This window comes from Hemicordylus capensis, chromosome 1, assembly GCF_027244095.1.
Source record: "Hemicordylus capensis ecotype Gifberg chromosome 1, rHemCap1.1.pri, whole genome shotgun sequence".
Taxonomy (NCBI): Eukaryota; Metazoa; Chordata; class Lepidosauria; order Squamata; family Cordylidae; genus Hemicordylus; species Hemicordylus capensis.
In genome coordinates, this window is record NC_069657.1 from 141928248 (window position 1) to 141942222 (window position 13975).

The window sequence follows — 13975 nt, forward strand, 5'->3', positions numbered from 1 at the left end:
TTCGATTTGTTAGACACTGGGATACATTTGGGGGCAAGTGAAGCCTGTACAAAAGGGTTGGGTTCCACTTGAACCAAGATGGAACCAGACTGCTGGCGCTTAAAATTAAAAAGGCTGCAGAGCAGCTTTTAAAATGACATTTGGGGGATTGCCAAAAGGAACTGGGTGGTATCTGGTTCGGCAATCAAAATCCCCTAAGGTTTGAGGGTGCAAACTTTTCAGATAAACCAGAAGGCGACAAAGTAGAACCCAGAGTAGAGCCGGTCCGAAGGCGGGAGGTGGATAACTTTAAAGGCAGGGGAGCATGCTCTTATCCCTCCCGCCGCGTTTCCACCGCCTGCACTGTGTATTCAAATGGTCTGGTCGGGTGGCAGCATACATCCCTGCCGCTCCGTTGCTTCCTTGGACTGGAAGTGACTGGAAGTTCCTGGTGCACACGTTGTACACCCCACCGGACCCTTTGAATACACAGCACCGGTGGGGGAAACACAGTGGAAGTGGTAAGAGCACCCTCTCCTGCCCTTAAAGTTATCCACCACCACCTTCAAGCCGGCTCAAACGCTTGTCCCTGGAACCAGTTCGGCACTCCTAGAATGCAGTGCTGAACAGTTCCGTGCACATCCCTATTGACAACTGATAAAATGATAGTACACACTAATGAGACAGCAAACACTAATGCCAGGTAAAAGACTCTGCATATAGGTGTTTATATACCAATGCCAGAAGCCTCTCAGGCAAGATGGGTGAGCTGGAGTGCTTGGTTGCTAACAAAAACATAGATTTAGTGGGCATAATGGAAACTTGGTGGAATGGTGAGAACCAGTGGGACAGTTATGCCTGAATAAAACTCTACAGAAAAACAGGGAGGGAAAGATTGGGGGTGGAGTAGCACTGTATCTCAAAGAAGGGATATAATCCAAAAAGCTAGAAAACCCTTTGAGAACTGGAGCCCTCCGCAGAATCATTGTGGGTGGTAATACGAGGACTGAAAGGAAATGTGTTACTAGGCACATGCTATCGCCCTACAAATCAAAACACTGTGAGTGATCTGGAGTTGAAGAAGCAAATCAGAGAGGAGTCAAAGAGAGACAGAGCTGTAATAATGGGTGACTTCAATTACCCTCGCATAGCCTGGGCAAATTCACGTGCAGGTATTGACAGAGAGGTCAAATTTCTAGACATCCTAAATGACTGAGCCTTAGAACAGTTGGTTGCAGAACCAACCAGAGAGAAGGCGACCTTGAACTTTATCCTGAATGGTGCTCAGGACCTGGTGCGAGATGTCAGAGAACCACTAGAGAATTGATACCATAGGGTTATCCAATTCAGCTTATACACGAGTGGAGCATTGCCAAGGAAATCCAACATAGATGCTATGGACTTCAGAAGAGGAAACTTCTAAAAAATGAGAGGATTGGTAAAAAGAAAACTGAAAGGGAAAGTCAGGAGGGTCAAATTACTCCAGAAAGCATGGAACGTATTTAAAACCACAGTACTAGAAGCACAGTTGGAATGTATACCGAGAAGGAGGAAAGGTACCACCATGTCCAGGAGGACGCCAACGTGGTTAACAAGTAGAGTCAGGGAAGCTATAAAAGGGAAGAAGACTTCTTTCAGAAAATGAAAGTCCTGCCCAAATGAAGAGAGCAGAAAGGAACATAAACTCTGGCAAAAGAAATGCAAGGAGACAATAAGGGATGCAAAAAAAGAGAGTTTGAGGAGCATACAGCTAGAAGTGTCAAGGAGAATAACAAAAACTTCTTTAAATATATTAGAAGTAGTAAACCTGCCAGGGAGGCAGTTGGCCCCTTAGATGATGGGAACATGAAAGGGATTACTAAGGAGGATATGGAGATTGCAGAGAAGCTGAGTGAGTTCTTTGCATATGTCTTCACAGTGGAGGATACTGACTAGTGTTATCTCTAACAGGAATTCCCGGATGTTGTTGACTACAACTCCCAGAATCCCCAGCCAAAAGCCATTGCAGCTGGGGATGCTGAGAGTTGTAGTCAACAACATCTGGGAATCCCTTTTAGAGGGAACACTGATACTGACTGTATATCCACTTCAGAATTGAGCTTTAGGCTTGGAGGCTGAAGAACTAGATAAATTTGAGGTGACAAGAAGGGATGTACTAAACTGTCTTGAAAAACTAAATAAAAATAAAAATCGTCAGGGACAGATGGCATCTACCCAAGAGTTCTGAAGGAACTCAAATGTGAAATTGCTGATCTAGCAAAAACATCTAACTTGTCCCTACAATCACGCTCAATACCAGAGGCCTGGAAAGTAGCTAACGTAACTCCAATTTTCAAAAAAGGGATCCAGGGGAGATCTGGGAAACTATAAGCTGGTTAGCTAGGCTTTGTGCCTGGTCAATTGATGGAAAGCATATTTAAGGACAAAATGATCCGGAGATGAGTAGAGCATGGACAACTTGGTGATCTATTTGCTGACCTTCTACTTGCAGTTATTGAAAGGCAACATGGGGCAATAACTAGAGCATATTGAGTTTGTATGCAATGATGTAGGGTGGAGAATTTTCCACTGCTATTTGTTTTCCATGAAAACATTTCCATTCCTAAAAATGCATTGTTTCGTAACACTAATTAGTAACAATGAACGGATGCAATCCTAGTCAAATTGGACAATTTCAAATTGGTCCTCCCCCACCCCCCGCCCATGGTCCTCTTGAATATGTTCCATCTGCATATCCAATAAGTGTGTGGAGCGGGAGGAGGATTACAGCTCCTGGTCCCACAAAATATAAAGGAAATGTGTTCTGTTGAATTATTGTGTCTTAAAGACTTGTAGATCGTGAAGTAAGGCTTTCACTATAAACAAAGTTAAGCCTCTTTATTGTTTTCAAATAGTTCTGGGATTATTGGAAACACTGGGCATATGTTTTAATTTTGTTTACTTTTGTTTAATATGTCAAACACACTAAAATCAGACTCAAACTATTTAGAGTGTTGGAAAAAATTGGATTCAAAATCCCCATCTCAATTTTTGTGTGGGGAAACCTGGTTTATTTAATTTAGTCATCATGCTCATAAACTGCCAAATATATGTATCTCTCAGCAGTGTACTTAAAAAATACAGCAAAAATAAAAACACCACAATAAAATTAAAAGTTTTTAAAATGCTTTTAACTAAAAGCCTGAGAAAACATGCACACAAGGGATTTTTAAAAGTAGGCAGAGATGGAGAAGCTCTTGTTTTCACAGGGGCCTCCATCCAAAGTCCTGGGACAGTGTTAGAGAAGGTCCCATCCCAAGTCACCTTGCTGCGACTTTCAATACTGTCGACCATGATATCCTTCTGGATCATCTGGGGTATTTGGGAATAGGTGGCATTGCTTTGCTGTGGTTCCTTTCCTATCTCTCTGGTAGATTCCAGATGGTGTCACATGGAGATAGCTGAAATTAGAGCTTTTGTTTGGTGTTCCTCAGGGCTCCATCCTATCTCCAATTCTTTTTAACATCTATATGAAACCGCTGGGTGAGATCATCAGGAGAATTGGAGCAGGGTGTTATCAATATGCTGATGACACCCAAATCTATTTCTCTATGAAAATGGCATAACCCTGCTAACTTGGCAAAGAGGCAGCTTTTAACGTGATGATTCTCTTTATTTAGCAGGGGGAGAGTAACTGGCCCTATCCACCACCAGCACAGTACCTCCAGTGATTGTTGCTGGTATCTATCTTATGTTTCTTTTTAGATTGTGAGCCTTTTGGGGACAGAGAGCCATATTATTTATTTATTATTTCTCTGTGTAAACCACCCTGAGCCATTTTTGGAAGGGCGGTATAAAAATCGAATTAATAATAACAATAACCCACCCCCACCAAATGCCTCCCTACAGGCAGTAATGAACTAGATGAGGGATAATAAATTGAAGTTGAATCCAACTAAGATGGAAGTACTCATGGTAAGGGGTCATACTTTGAGGGACACGATAGAACATCTGGTTCTGGATGGGGTTGTGCTCCCCCACAAAGGAACAGGTATGTATCTGGGGATTGCTTCTGGACCCAGGCCTCACTTTGGTTTCTCAGGTTGAGGCTATGGCCAGGAGAGCTTTCTGTCAACTTCGGTTGATATGAAAGCTGCATCCGTTCCTTGAAGATAGTGATCTCAGAACTGTGGTGCACTCTGGTAACCACTAGGCTTGACTACTGTAATGTGCTCTGTGTGGGGCTGCCTTGGTATGTAGTTCGGAAACTTCAGTTGGTTCAAAATACAGCGGCTAGATTGCTCTCCAATCTAATATCAATCTCGGAGAGACCATATTATGCCTATTTTAAATCAATTGCATTGGCTACCAATAGGTTTCTGGGCAAAATACAAAGTGCTGGTGATTACCTTTAAAGCCCTAAATGGCTTAGGACCAGGTTATCTAGGAATGCACCTTCTTCTTCATGATCCCCACTGCACATTGATCATCAAGAGAGGTCCATCTCCATTTGCTGCCAGCTCATCTGGTGCTGACTTGGGAGCGGGCCTTCTCTGTAGTCATTCCTAGGCTGTGGAATGGGCTCCCTATATACATTCAGGGTTTAATATCTTTGCCAGTCTGCAAAAGAGCCCTTAAGACACATTTTTTCAGACAGGATTTTAGTACTCTCTGAATGTTTTACATTTTTAAATTGTTGATTTTAACAGTTTGTTTTGTTTTTCTTGTGAATCACCTCGAACCTTTGGAGTCAGGCAGTATATCAATTTAATAAATAATAATAAACAAACAATGAGCTGGTGACAACTGAGAACAGACCACCCCAGCTTATTTCAATAGGCATTGGAGTTCGACGAGAAGGTGCTTTCTTAAATAACATGTTTTAGACCTCTGCTCTTATGATGCTTCTTTGGCCATTCTCAGCCTAACTTACTTCACAGGGTGGAAAAGTGACTTAAGTTACCTCTGAGTGACTTAAAGCAAAGGTAAGACAAAACTGTAGCCAATGAAGGAATTATATATTTTTAATATATTTTATATTTTTTCCAAATGCAGCCCTCCAGCTGAGCACTTCAGCCTCCCTTGGTATTTGGAGTGTTCTGAGCTGGCAGCTCTAAGACATTCCATGGACATGGTCACTGGCACCACATGCAAACAAGTGGTGTGGCTTAAGACATTGCAGTCACTTTGGGCAGGCTGGGCATTTTTTGTCCTTCTAAACTTGTAGCTGCAAAACAAATAAGCACATTCCTAGCAAAATGACGAAGGGTATTAGCTTCTAAGCTTCCCATCAGGAAGCTTGATGTGGTGCCAAACTCTCTCTCTCTCTGCTTTTTCTACAGACACACTGACAGGATATACCTCTACAAATTGTGAGACTGTGTGCAGCAAAGGGACAAAGAGCCTGAACAACCAACTGCTCTAGATGCGTGGAGTTCATTGAAAAGAGCCATCTTCTCCTAACACTTGACGCTGGTGAGCTATGGCTGCTGAGACTAAAAACGCTGAAAAACAGCCCCCCAACCCTCCACCAGACCCACGCTGGAAGTTCCTTGTCTTCTACCTTTGTTTCTATGGCTTTATGAACCAGATCAGACCTGGAGAGAGCTTCATCACTCCCTACCTGGTGGGAACTGAGAAGAATTTTACCAAGGAAGAGGTGAGTTCCTCTGATGGTGCATCATATGTGGATAAGGTGCTAGGTAGTAGCCAAAGAAAGCCTTTCCATGTGACTGTGGCAGGATGCCAAGACGTCCTTGAAGTCTTTCTGAGCAACTCTTAGTTCTGGACAAGTTGCTATTGGCGGGCACTTTTTCTCGAGTTTCTCTTGGTATTTATTGAGCAAAACCAAAGGCCTGATCGATCTCTGTCCCCTCGAGCACTTGTGTGTGGGAGAGCTAGATTGGTAGATGGCTTAATTGAGTTGTCCTCTTTAGTGAACCCTTAGAGCACCACTAACTTGTGCATAGGGTTCCTGTTGCAAGTCATGGCCTCCATGTACACAGCATCTGGGCAAGGACTCCGCTGCCGCACCATCCATTTCCTGCACAGGAGCAGCTGTTAATGCAGGAATGGCCCGGGACAGGGCTCAGATGGTTAATAATGAAGACTATTAAGCATACTCTGCAGTTTGGTTATTGTTTTTCCAGTGTTATCGTCTTTCTTCTTGAGGTGACATAAACGAAACCAAATCTGAGCATGCATGCTATCTGTTGCCTTAGCAGCTTGGAATAAAAACTTAAAATGGACTTCTAAGCAAGTGAATTGTTTAGCAGTGTACATCAGCAGGCCAGAGTTGGCTTAGCAAAGCAGTTGCAGAATCCCAACACCTCGTCTTTAGGACTCCTCATAATTCTCTAGCTTGAAATGAAATTGAATGAACCACTTTTCTTTAAAGGCATTTTGTCTGAACCAGCACAGTATGGTTCACGCTTGCTCTGCAGTCTCCAGCTTGCTGGTTCAGGCAAAATGGCAAACTGTGATTTGCCTTAAACCAGGATAAGAGGCAGGAAATTGCCACACACAAGGCAAGGAAGGAGCATAATGAGCCTGAGGCTACTTTCTGTTCCTTCATATACAGGTGGCTCTCATTATCTGCAGACCCAGGGTCCATGGTTTGCTTATCTGCTATTGGGTCTTAGGGACCTAGTTTCATTATCCATTGGTAGAGAAATAGGCAAAATTTGCCTATCCGTGGTTTTGAGTGGACAGAAATGACTTTCGATGTCATTCTCGGCTGCCATTTCCCAGCAGAGAGCCATTTTATTATTTATTGATCGCACTTCTGTACTGCCCTATCCAAAGCCTCTGGGCGGTGAGGCTCTTTTGTGGCTCTCTCTTTTTTTTAATTGCTTTTAAAAATAATATACTGTTTTCAGAGTTGGGGGGGGGCATTGCTGGAGACCTAGACAATAAGGTACTATCCTTTTCTTCTCTTATTTCTGTCCCCTTGCTTTTTTGCCTCCCCCTCCCTTTTAAATTGGGAACCTAACCCCACAATTCACATTGACCAACTCAAAGTTTCATTATTCACAGTTTCCTTATTCTGGCCTGTAGGTGAGAACAAAACTCCTGTGAATAACAAGGGCCACCTGTAATGCTAAATCATGCTTACCATATGTCTGAACCACCTTATTCTTTCTACCCTCGACAGGTGGTTAACTTTTATCTATCCATTAAGCTTCAAAGTATACACATGTATTTAATCTTATCTGGAAGTAAATGACTAAGTTTGGTGATTTGTTGTAAAAACTCAGGCTTTTCTCTCTCTCTCTCTCTCTCTCAGATAACAAAAGCAGAGTTTTGTTTATCACTTCCTCTGCATAAGTGCCTGGACTCTGTTCAGGACTCATGAATAGGGCCAAACAATGGTTGGGTGGCTCATTGGTTGGTTTCTTATCCTTGGCAGAATTTCAGAGAGAGCTTTCACGACAGCAAGTGAATATTCCTGCTCAGATACAGAGTTTGTCATCTTGCTCAGGCAGTGGCTGGGGTTTATTATATTTATTTTATTATTTCCCACCTGTTTTCCATCATTGAACTGAAGGCAGTATACATGAGGTTCCCAGTCCTGAACCTGTTTTACTTCAGCAAAGTGGCTAATATCCTATGCCCTTGGGCCATGCGCTGGCTTTATGCAGTAAGGCCTTTTTAATGCACAAATTACAGTGGTTCAGTTTGAGCAGGAGAAATTTTCAGGGAAATTGTGCACTTATAGTTTGGTATGTGGCTCGCAGGGGAAAGAAGTGAAAATTAGAAGTATGAATCCAATGGAATACTAGTTTTAATATGATGACTTAGTGTTGCTTTCCCTCCCCAACTTTGACATGTTTCCTTTTTCCTTTTCCTTTTTTGAATGTGAGTGTGTGTTTGTCTTTTCTTTTCAAAATTGTATGCATTATCTTGGCCTTCCCTAGAAGTCGGCTCCTATTACTAATTAAGGGCATGATCCTTAAAGTTAACAACTTTTCCATTCCATTAAATTGAATGAGACTGAAAAGCCCATGCTTAAATCTTTCCCATTGAAATCAATTGGAAAGATTTCTTCTGGATTATCTCTTTTGTCACATTGTGCCTCAACACACTAGAAGGTCAGTGGAATCCAATTTCATAATCATTTTCTGAAGCAAACAGAATTATAAACCTTATTTCATGTAAGTTTGAAATGCCATTTTGTGATTAATCCTAAATAAATTCTAGTCCTATAGGGATGTGTGTTTTCAATTAACATAAAGTTAGACTTTATGTTATAACATAACATATGTATATGTATAACTTTATGTATAACATAAAGTTATACTTTATAATCAGTCAACTGAATGTATGAAGGAGAAATACATTCAGTTGACTGATTAGTCAAAAATACTTCTATTTAAAAGCTGACAATTTTTAAACACATGCCCTATGTATTTCTCTGATGCTGGCTTTACATGGGGGTCAAGGGAAGGATTCGTTTTTATTTCCATTTGGAGAATTTAAGTAGCCCTAAAGAATATCATTTGGTATTTCGCAACTGCCTTGCTAACTCTGACCTAAATTATGTGTATTCTGTCTCTCTTTAATAATTTCTATTTCCTTAAAATCTTTGAATCTGTCTGCGGGCCAGTGACAACTCAGCTGTCCCCATAGGCCTCGTGGCAGACGCAGACAGGAGACAATGTGTACACGAATGCTTAGCTTTGCGTGAATGCAGCCTTCCAGCACTGCCCTTTGGAAGGGTCAAAGCTCAGACTTCTAGGCATGTTGACTTCTGTGTGATCAGTTTCTCTATGTGAGTGGAGTGGCGGGGTGGAGGGAAGATGGGTATTCTGAAAGCAGGAAAACCTGTTCCAGTCGGGTGCCCATGGACATCAGTCCCCTCTCAGAGCCGGGGAAATTGACAGGTGCTAGGACCATCCTCACAGAATCCTAGAAGAGAGATACTCTTATGCTTCTGCTCTTCCCAAAAACTCAGTTTTTTCTTAATTAATTCCTTTACTGAAATATCCCGGATCCAGTGACCAGAAAACCAAATTAGACCTGGCTATCCATTTGCAAATTACTCAAGTTGGCTAAATCTGCATCCCTTACATCGATTGGTATTGATGGGAGAAGGGGGAGGAACCACTGCTCCTTTTTAAACTCTCCCAAACAGTAACCCATAAGGCTGATGCGGGTTGTACCCCATTTTGTTATCTGTCCATTTCCCATGTCATTCATTCATTCACTCTCTTTTTTTGTGGAGCCCTTTTATTCTGCAGATTCTGCTCTGCATTCTGTTTGGTGTGCTTTCTTCTCCTTCTTACCCATGAACAAGAATGGCCATATTCAGACCCTGAAAAGTTCCTGTATAGAGCAGAGAGTTGAACCAGGTGTGGAATAACTGAGATGAGAAAAGCACTTCTGGCATAGCTTGTAAAAAGTACAGAAGCCCTCTTAGGATCTAGAGCTGGCAACCCGGTGAGATTAGAGAGAAGCTGGTTTATTTGTCCTTACTGAATGTGTATCCCACCCTTTAAGCAAAGCTTCCTGGAGCCACTAACAATGTCAAAATAAACAATAATAAACAAGCAATTGTAACAGAACAAATCACAGTAAAAGCAGGTTCAGCAGCATTCAGCAGCCATCAGTTAAACACAGTGAGGCTGTTCTCACGAGCAGCCAAGACCAGGCGAAGGAAGCCAAGCCCAGGCAGGCTTGGCTGCCTGTAAGAACAGCTGGGAGGCACGCAGCTTCCGGCAGCAAACCCACCTAGGGAGCCCACCTGGTAAACGAGCTTAAGGGAGCAAGTGCTCTGTGATCATGTAGTAGCCAACACTGAAGAATCGGCAGATGCCTGCCCATCACGGGGGGGGGGGGATACCCCCAATGTACCACACACTCTCGTGGTGCATTGTGGGATTTCTGGGGGTTGAGGCGAGTCCCAGCCTCCACGCTCCCTGGGGCAGCAGCAGATTGTCTGCCTTCCCTGCCAACAATCTCCAAGAACTGTGCATGGTTAGTCAAGATGTCAGCCAGTGTTTGAGCAAACCAAAAAGCTTTTAGCCAGCACCAAAATGAATACAAGCCAGGCTCCAAGCATACCTCTCTAAGGAGGGCATTCTGCAAGGCAACAATGCAGAAAGTTGGGCTTTAAAAAGAGCTGCATAGCAAGATTTCAGGCCTGTTTTATAGGACAGGAGGAAGAATGGACAGAAATGTAACCAAAATAATAGGTTTCATGTTCAGTAAGGCCATTTAGTCTGATCTTTCAGATTAAGGCAAGATCTTACACTGGTTCATATAACTGTGGATGACAGGCTTCTGTCCTCTGAATTATGACTGAACTAAGCAAGAGGGGCTGACATCTGTGAAATTTGTCTAAGTCAGGCGCGTAACAATGATAGGGCAAGGGGAGACAGTTGTCTGGGGGCCCCACTGCCTGGAGGGGCACCCTAGGGGCACCTCATGTGACTCCCCATTGCCCCCTGCCCAGCCCCATAGCCTCTCAGCCACTTGCCCTCTTCGCCGTATCTCCTGCTTGTTCTGCTGGCCCGCAATCGAAGCAGCAGGCAAGCTGCCAAGAGCTCCTTTTCTCCCGCCTCTCAGCTGATCGGCGGGTGGGCGGGGCTTCCACGGAGGTCTCCGTGTAGGCCGCAGTGAAGCCTGAACTCGAGTAGGGCCCAAGCAAGCCAGGAAGGAGGAGGCAGCCAGAGTGTTCTCTGCAGCAGAAGACCCCTTGCTGCCCTGCTCAACCCAGACCGGCATTTGCCAGGTAGAGTGTGAACTCCTTTTTGTGGTTACCTTTCCCGCCCCCCATATATAGGGATCTGCTTGCCATAGGGCTTGGATATGGGGGGGGGGGGAGGGACCGAGAAGTCTCTGAATATTTATTTTGAAACAGCTTGGAAAATTTGCTGACTTAAAAAAAACTATCTAAAAAGTCCTATAAGTGGCTTGTTTCATGGCAGAAAATTGCAAAAACTTCTGGAACAGTATTTTATTAATTTTATTTATTTATTCATTCATTTATAAATGCACTTATGTTCAAGTTGTTTTGCAACCCAGAAGGTCTGAGTGAGAACTGTCTTGTGCTTTTATTTTATTTTATTTTTCTTGTGTGTGAACTGCTCCCCAATAACTTGCAGGGACTTCAGGGTAAATCTGGCCAACATGTGAATGCAGCACCTCCATTCCAGAGGAGATGTGTCTTAAAGGGCTTTAAAAGCCTCCTGTGAAAAACCTCCTGCAATCAAACTTGACTGAATTTGTTCAGAATTCTGGGAAAACTAACATAGGTTCACCCTGCATGGTTGAAAGTCTCCTTTGCTAATCTGCAGCGAGGGGCCCATTTTAATAATTCATCTTTCTAGTGTGTTCTAGGCATTAAAAGTAATACACATGTATAGTACTCAATGTATATCACTATATATTGTGGTGTGTGTGTGTGTATTCAGTGAAATGTATTTGCAGGCAGCATACTTATTTTGGAATATCAGACTTAAATCCTTGGGGGCCTGGGGTGTGCGGAGGCCCTGGACTTGGGGGGGGGCCCATTTTAAAATCTTGTCTCTGGGCCCACTCCAACCTTGCTACGCCCCTGGTCTAAGTGCAATTGGCCACGTTCTATCCCTTGTTTCTGCCCGTTCTGTCCCCATTATTGTACTTCAGGTTGCAAGCTTCTTGTGGGCAGGGACCTCTTTTTCATGCTTTAGCTGTGAAATGCTGGTATATCAATGGTGCAGTATAAATTATCTAATAGAACTATAGAAACGTTTCTGTTCAAAGGAATAAATATGCCAAACAAGAATTAATTAGGGGTTTTTAAACTTTATCTCAGATTTTTTTTAATGTATTAAATGAAAGCTGCTTTTCTGTTAAAAGCATTCAGAGTGGCTTATTTTAAAAAATGCTTATGTTCCCATAAATACCTTATTCTTCAGGTGGGATCTCCCTGAGCAAATAGCAATTCAAAATCAAACTGATATCATTTAAAAAAGAATCAAAGCTGCAAAGCTATAAAGCCTGTGCAAATAAAACGGTTTCAAAACTCTGTTAAAAACTCTGCCTGCCCACACAAACCCTGCTTGGGAGAGAACGTTCCACCAGAAAATCCTTAACATGTGGTCACCACCCACATCACTTCTGAAGGCAGCTGGGACTCCAGAAAGGGCCTCTGGGGAAGATCTTAATAGCCAGGCAAGTTTATGTGGGAGATGGTGGCTGCCTTAAGGCCACCTCCACTTTTGTGGTTTGGCTGGCAATTTTTGTTTAAACTTGAAAGATTGCTAGGCCAAATCTTTATAGAAGCCCAGCTGAGATTTCTGTCAGTGCAAGTGAAGCTGGCATCTCGCATGACCTGTTTAATATGCCTTTCCCCTTGGGAAAGCTTTTTGTTTGTGTGCTAGGGAAGTTCTGTCTGGCCAGGAATCGGAATCCCTGCTGACTTATTTCCATGGCTAAAGAACAGTGAGTTCATAAGCTTAGCCGACCTCTTTGGCAAGGGATGTGTGTCAGTGGGGGAGCGGGGAGGTGTTTGGCATCCAGCAGCAACGAGAAAGATCCTGCCTTTTTGTTAAAATCTAGTCTCTGTAATGGAGCCAGTATGTGACCAGTATGTGGCTATTTTAGGGACCGAGGGTCTTCAGCACGTCTAGGTGCCACTAGCGACTCCCTAAAAACAAGCACATAGTGAGGCATGTCCCTTTCTGTTCAATGTCTATATGACCTGTGATCTCCATGATCTGCAACATAATACTGGAAAACATAGTGTATGGACCCTCCTGAGCATCAAGAGAGCTCTTCCTCCGCACAGCAGATACTTGCCCAATCCCCTGTCCTCTGGCACAGCTCGAAGCTTGTCACAGTGAGGGCCTCTAGAACAAACTAGCATTGTTTTGAACCCTCCCTGCGGCAATCAAGCCAGCTGACCTAGCAGGATTCCCTCTTGTCTGTGGTCAACAACAAGAAAGAGGAAGACAGGAGGGCCAATGTTGGGTGCTGTGCATGCAGACATGGACTTCCCTGTGAACCACAAGCTTCCTGGGTGCAGTCTGGTAAACTGCACCTGGTTTGGCCAACTAGCCTAATTCACAGTGTCCTGATCCAGGAAAAGGTCAGGCTGTATTTCCAAGAAGAAGGAATGCAGGCCATTGCTCAACCATAGCATTAAATATAGATTTTCTGTGAAGAGCCAGCAGTGAGAGTGAACAAAGTACTGAATGTGCTCCTCTGGAAAGATCCTGGGTGGATGTATTAACTTAGGGTGAAAATTAACATTTTTCTCTGCTGGTAGAATGCAGCCTCTGCTGTTTAAGCATACTAAGCTACTGAAGAAAGAATGGGCTGGAAGGATGCCTTTGCAGGGCTGGATCAGCCAATTTGCAGCATAGTCCTAAACACATTGCCCCGGGAGCCAGAGATCTGCAAGAGTGAGGAGCTTGTTAGCAGCCCCCTTTCTCCTACTTGTCATTGGGAGGCTGATGGGGCAGAGGCTCTCCAGATACAGCAGAAGGTGCACTCCTGGCCACTGCACGGGGAGCCTTGTAGGGTGGCGGGACATGCCGTGTAGTCCACTAGCTCCTGAAGAAACCTCTTGTGTGTGTGTTCCAAGTCCCAGAAACAATGAAGTTTGTTTCTGCTTTCAGCTATGGCCCTTCTTGATACAGAATTACATCATGTATAAAAGCCTTTAAGTCTGTGGTTCCAATAGGCAAATGTGGGGTAGGGACTTCTCATAAGTGGGGTGGTGACGAGGAAGAGGAGGAAGTAGATCGGACTACAGAAGTGGTGAGAGGAGAGCTCAATGCAGCTGTTACAGAACTGGCTTCCTTTAAGGAGTGTGCCACACCTTGGCGCCTTTGTGTTCCACAGCCATGCCCCCTCCTCTCTCTAGGTTCTCCCCACCTGGGAAGAACAAGGGGTGCAGCAGTGGTCTGTGGTGTATTGCCAGGGGAGTGGCTAGTTGGCATGCTCCTATTCTTGTGCCTTTCTGCAGTGCATCCAGTATAATACCATAATACAGTCAATGAAAAGGGATTCTGTGTTCCTAACATGGAGG

General features: G+C 43.7%; 1 protein-coding gene across 5 annotated transcripts in view; it reads left to right on the top strand.

Moving 5' to 3' along the window:
- Positions 1–13975, top strand: part of SLC19A1 (solute carrier family 19 member 1) — a 32858-nt gene that overhangs the window by 13428 nt on the left and 5455 nt on the right. For 3 of the 5 annotated variants that reach the window (XM_053269384.1, XM_053269394.1, XM_053269402.1), the window contains exon 2: positions 5301–5617. The exons of 1 other annotated variant lie outside the window; for it this stretch is intronic. In XM_053269384.1, the coding sequence (XP_053125359.1) occupies positions 5441–5617 (177 nt within the window). In that variant the 5' untranslated portion in view covers positions 5301–5440. Of the gene's footprint in view, positions 1–5300; positions 5618–10606; positions 10691–13975 lie in introns of those variants that run through there. One more of the 5 variants, XM_053269412.1, reaches the window with a different exon arrangement.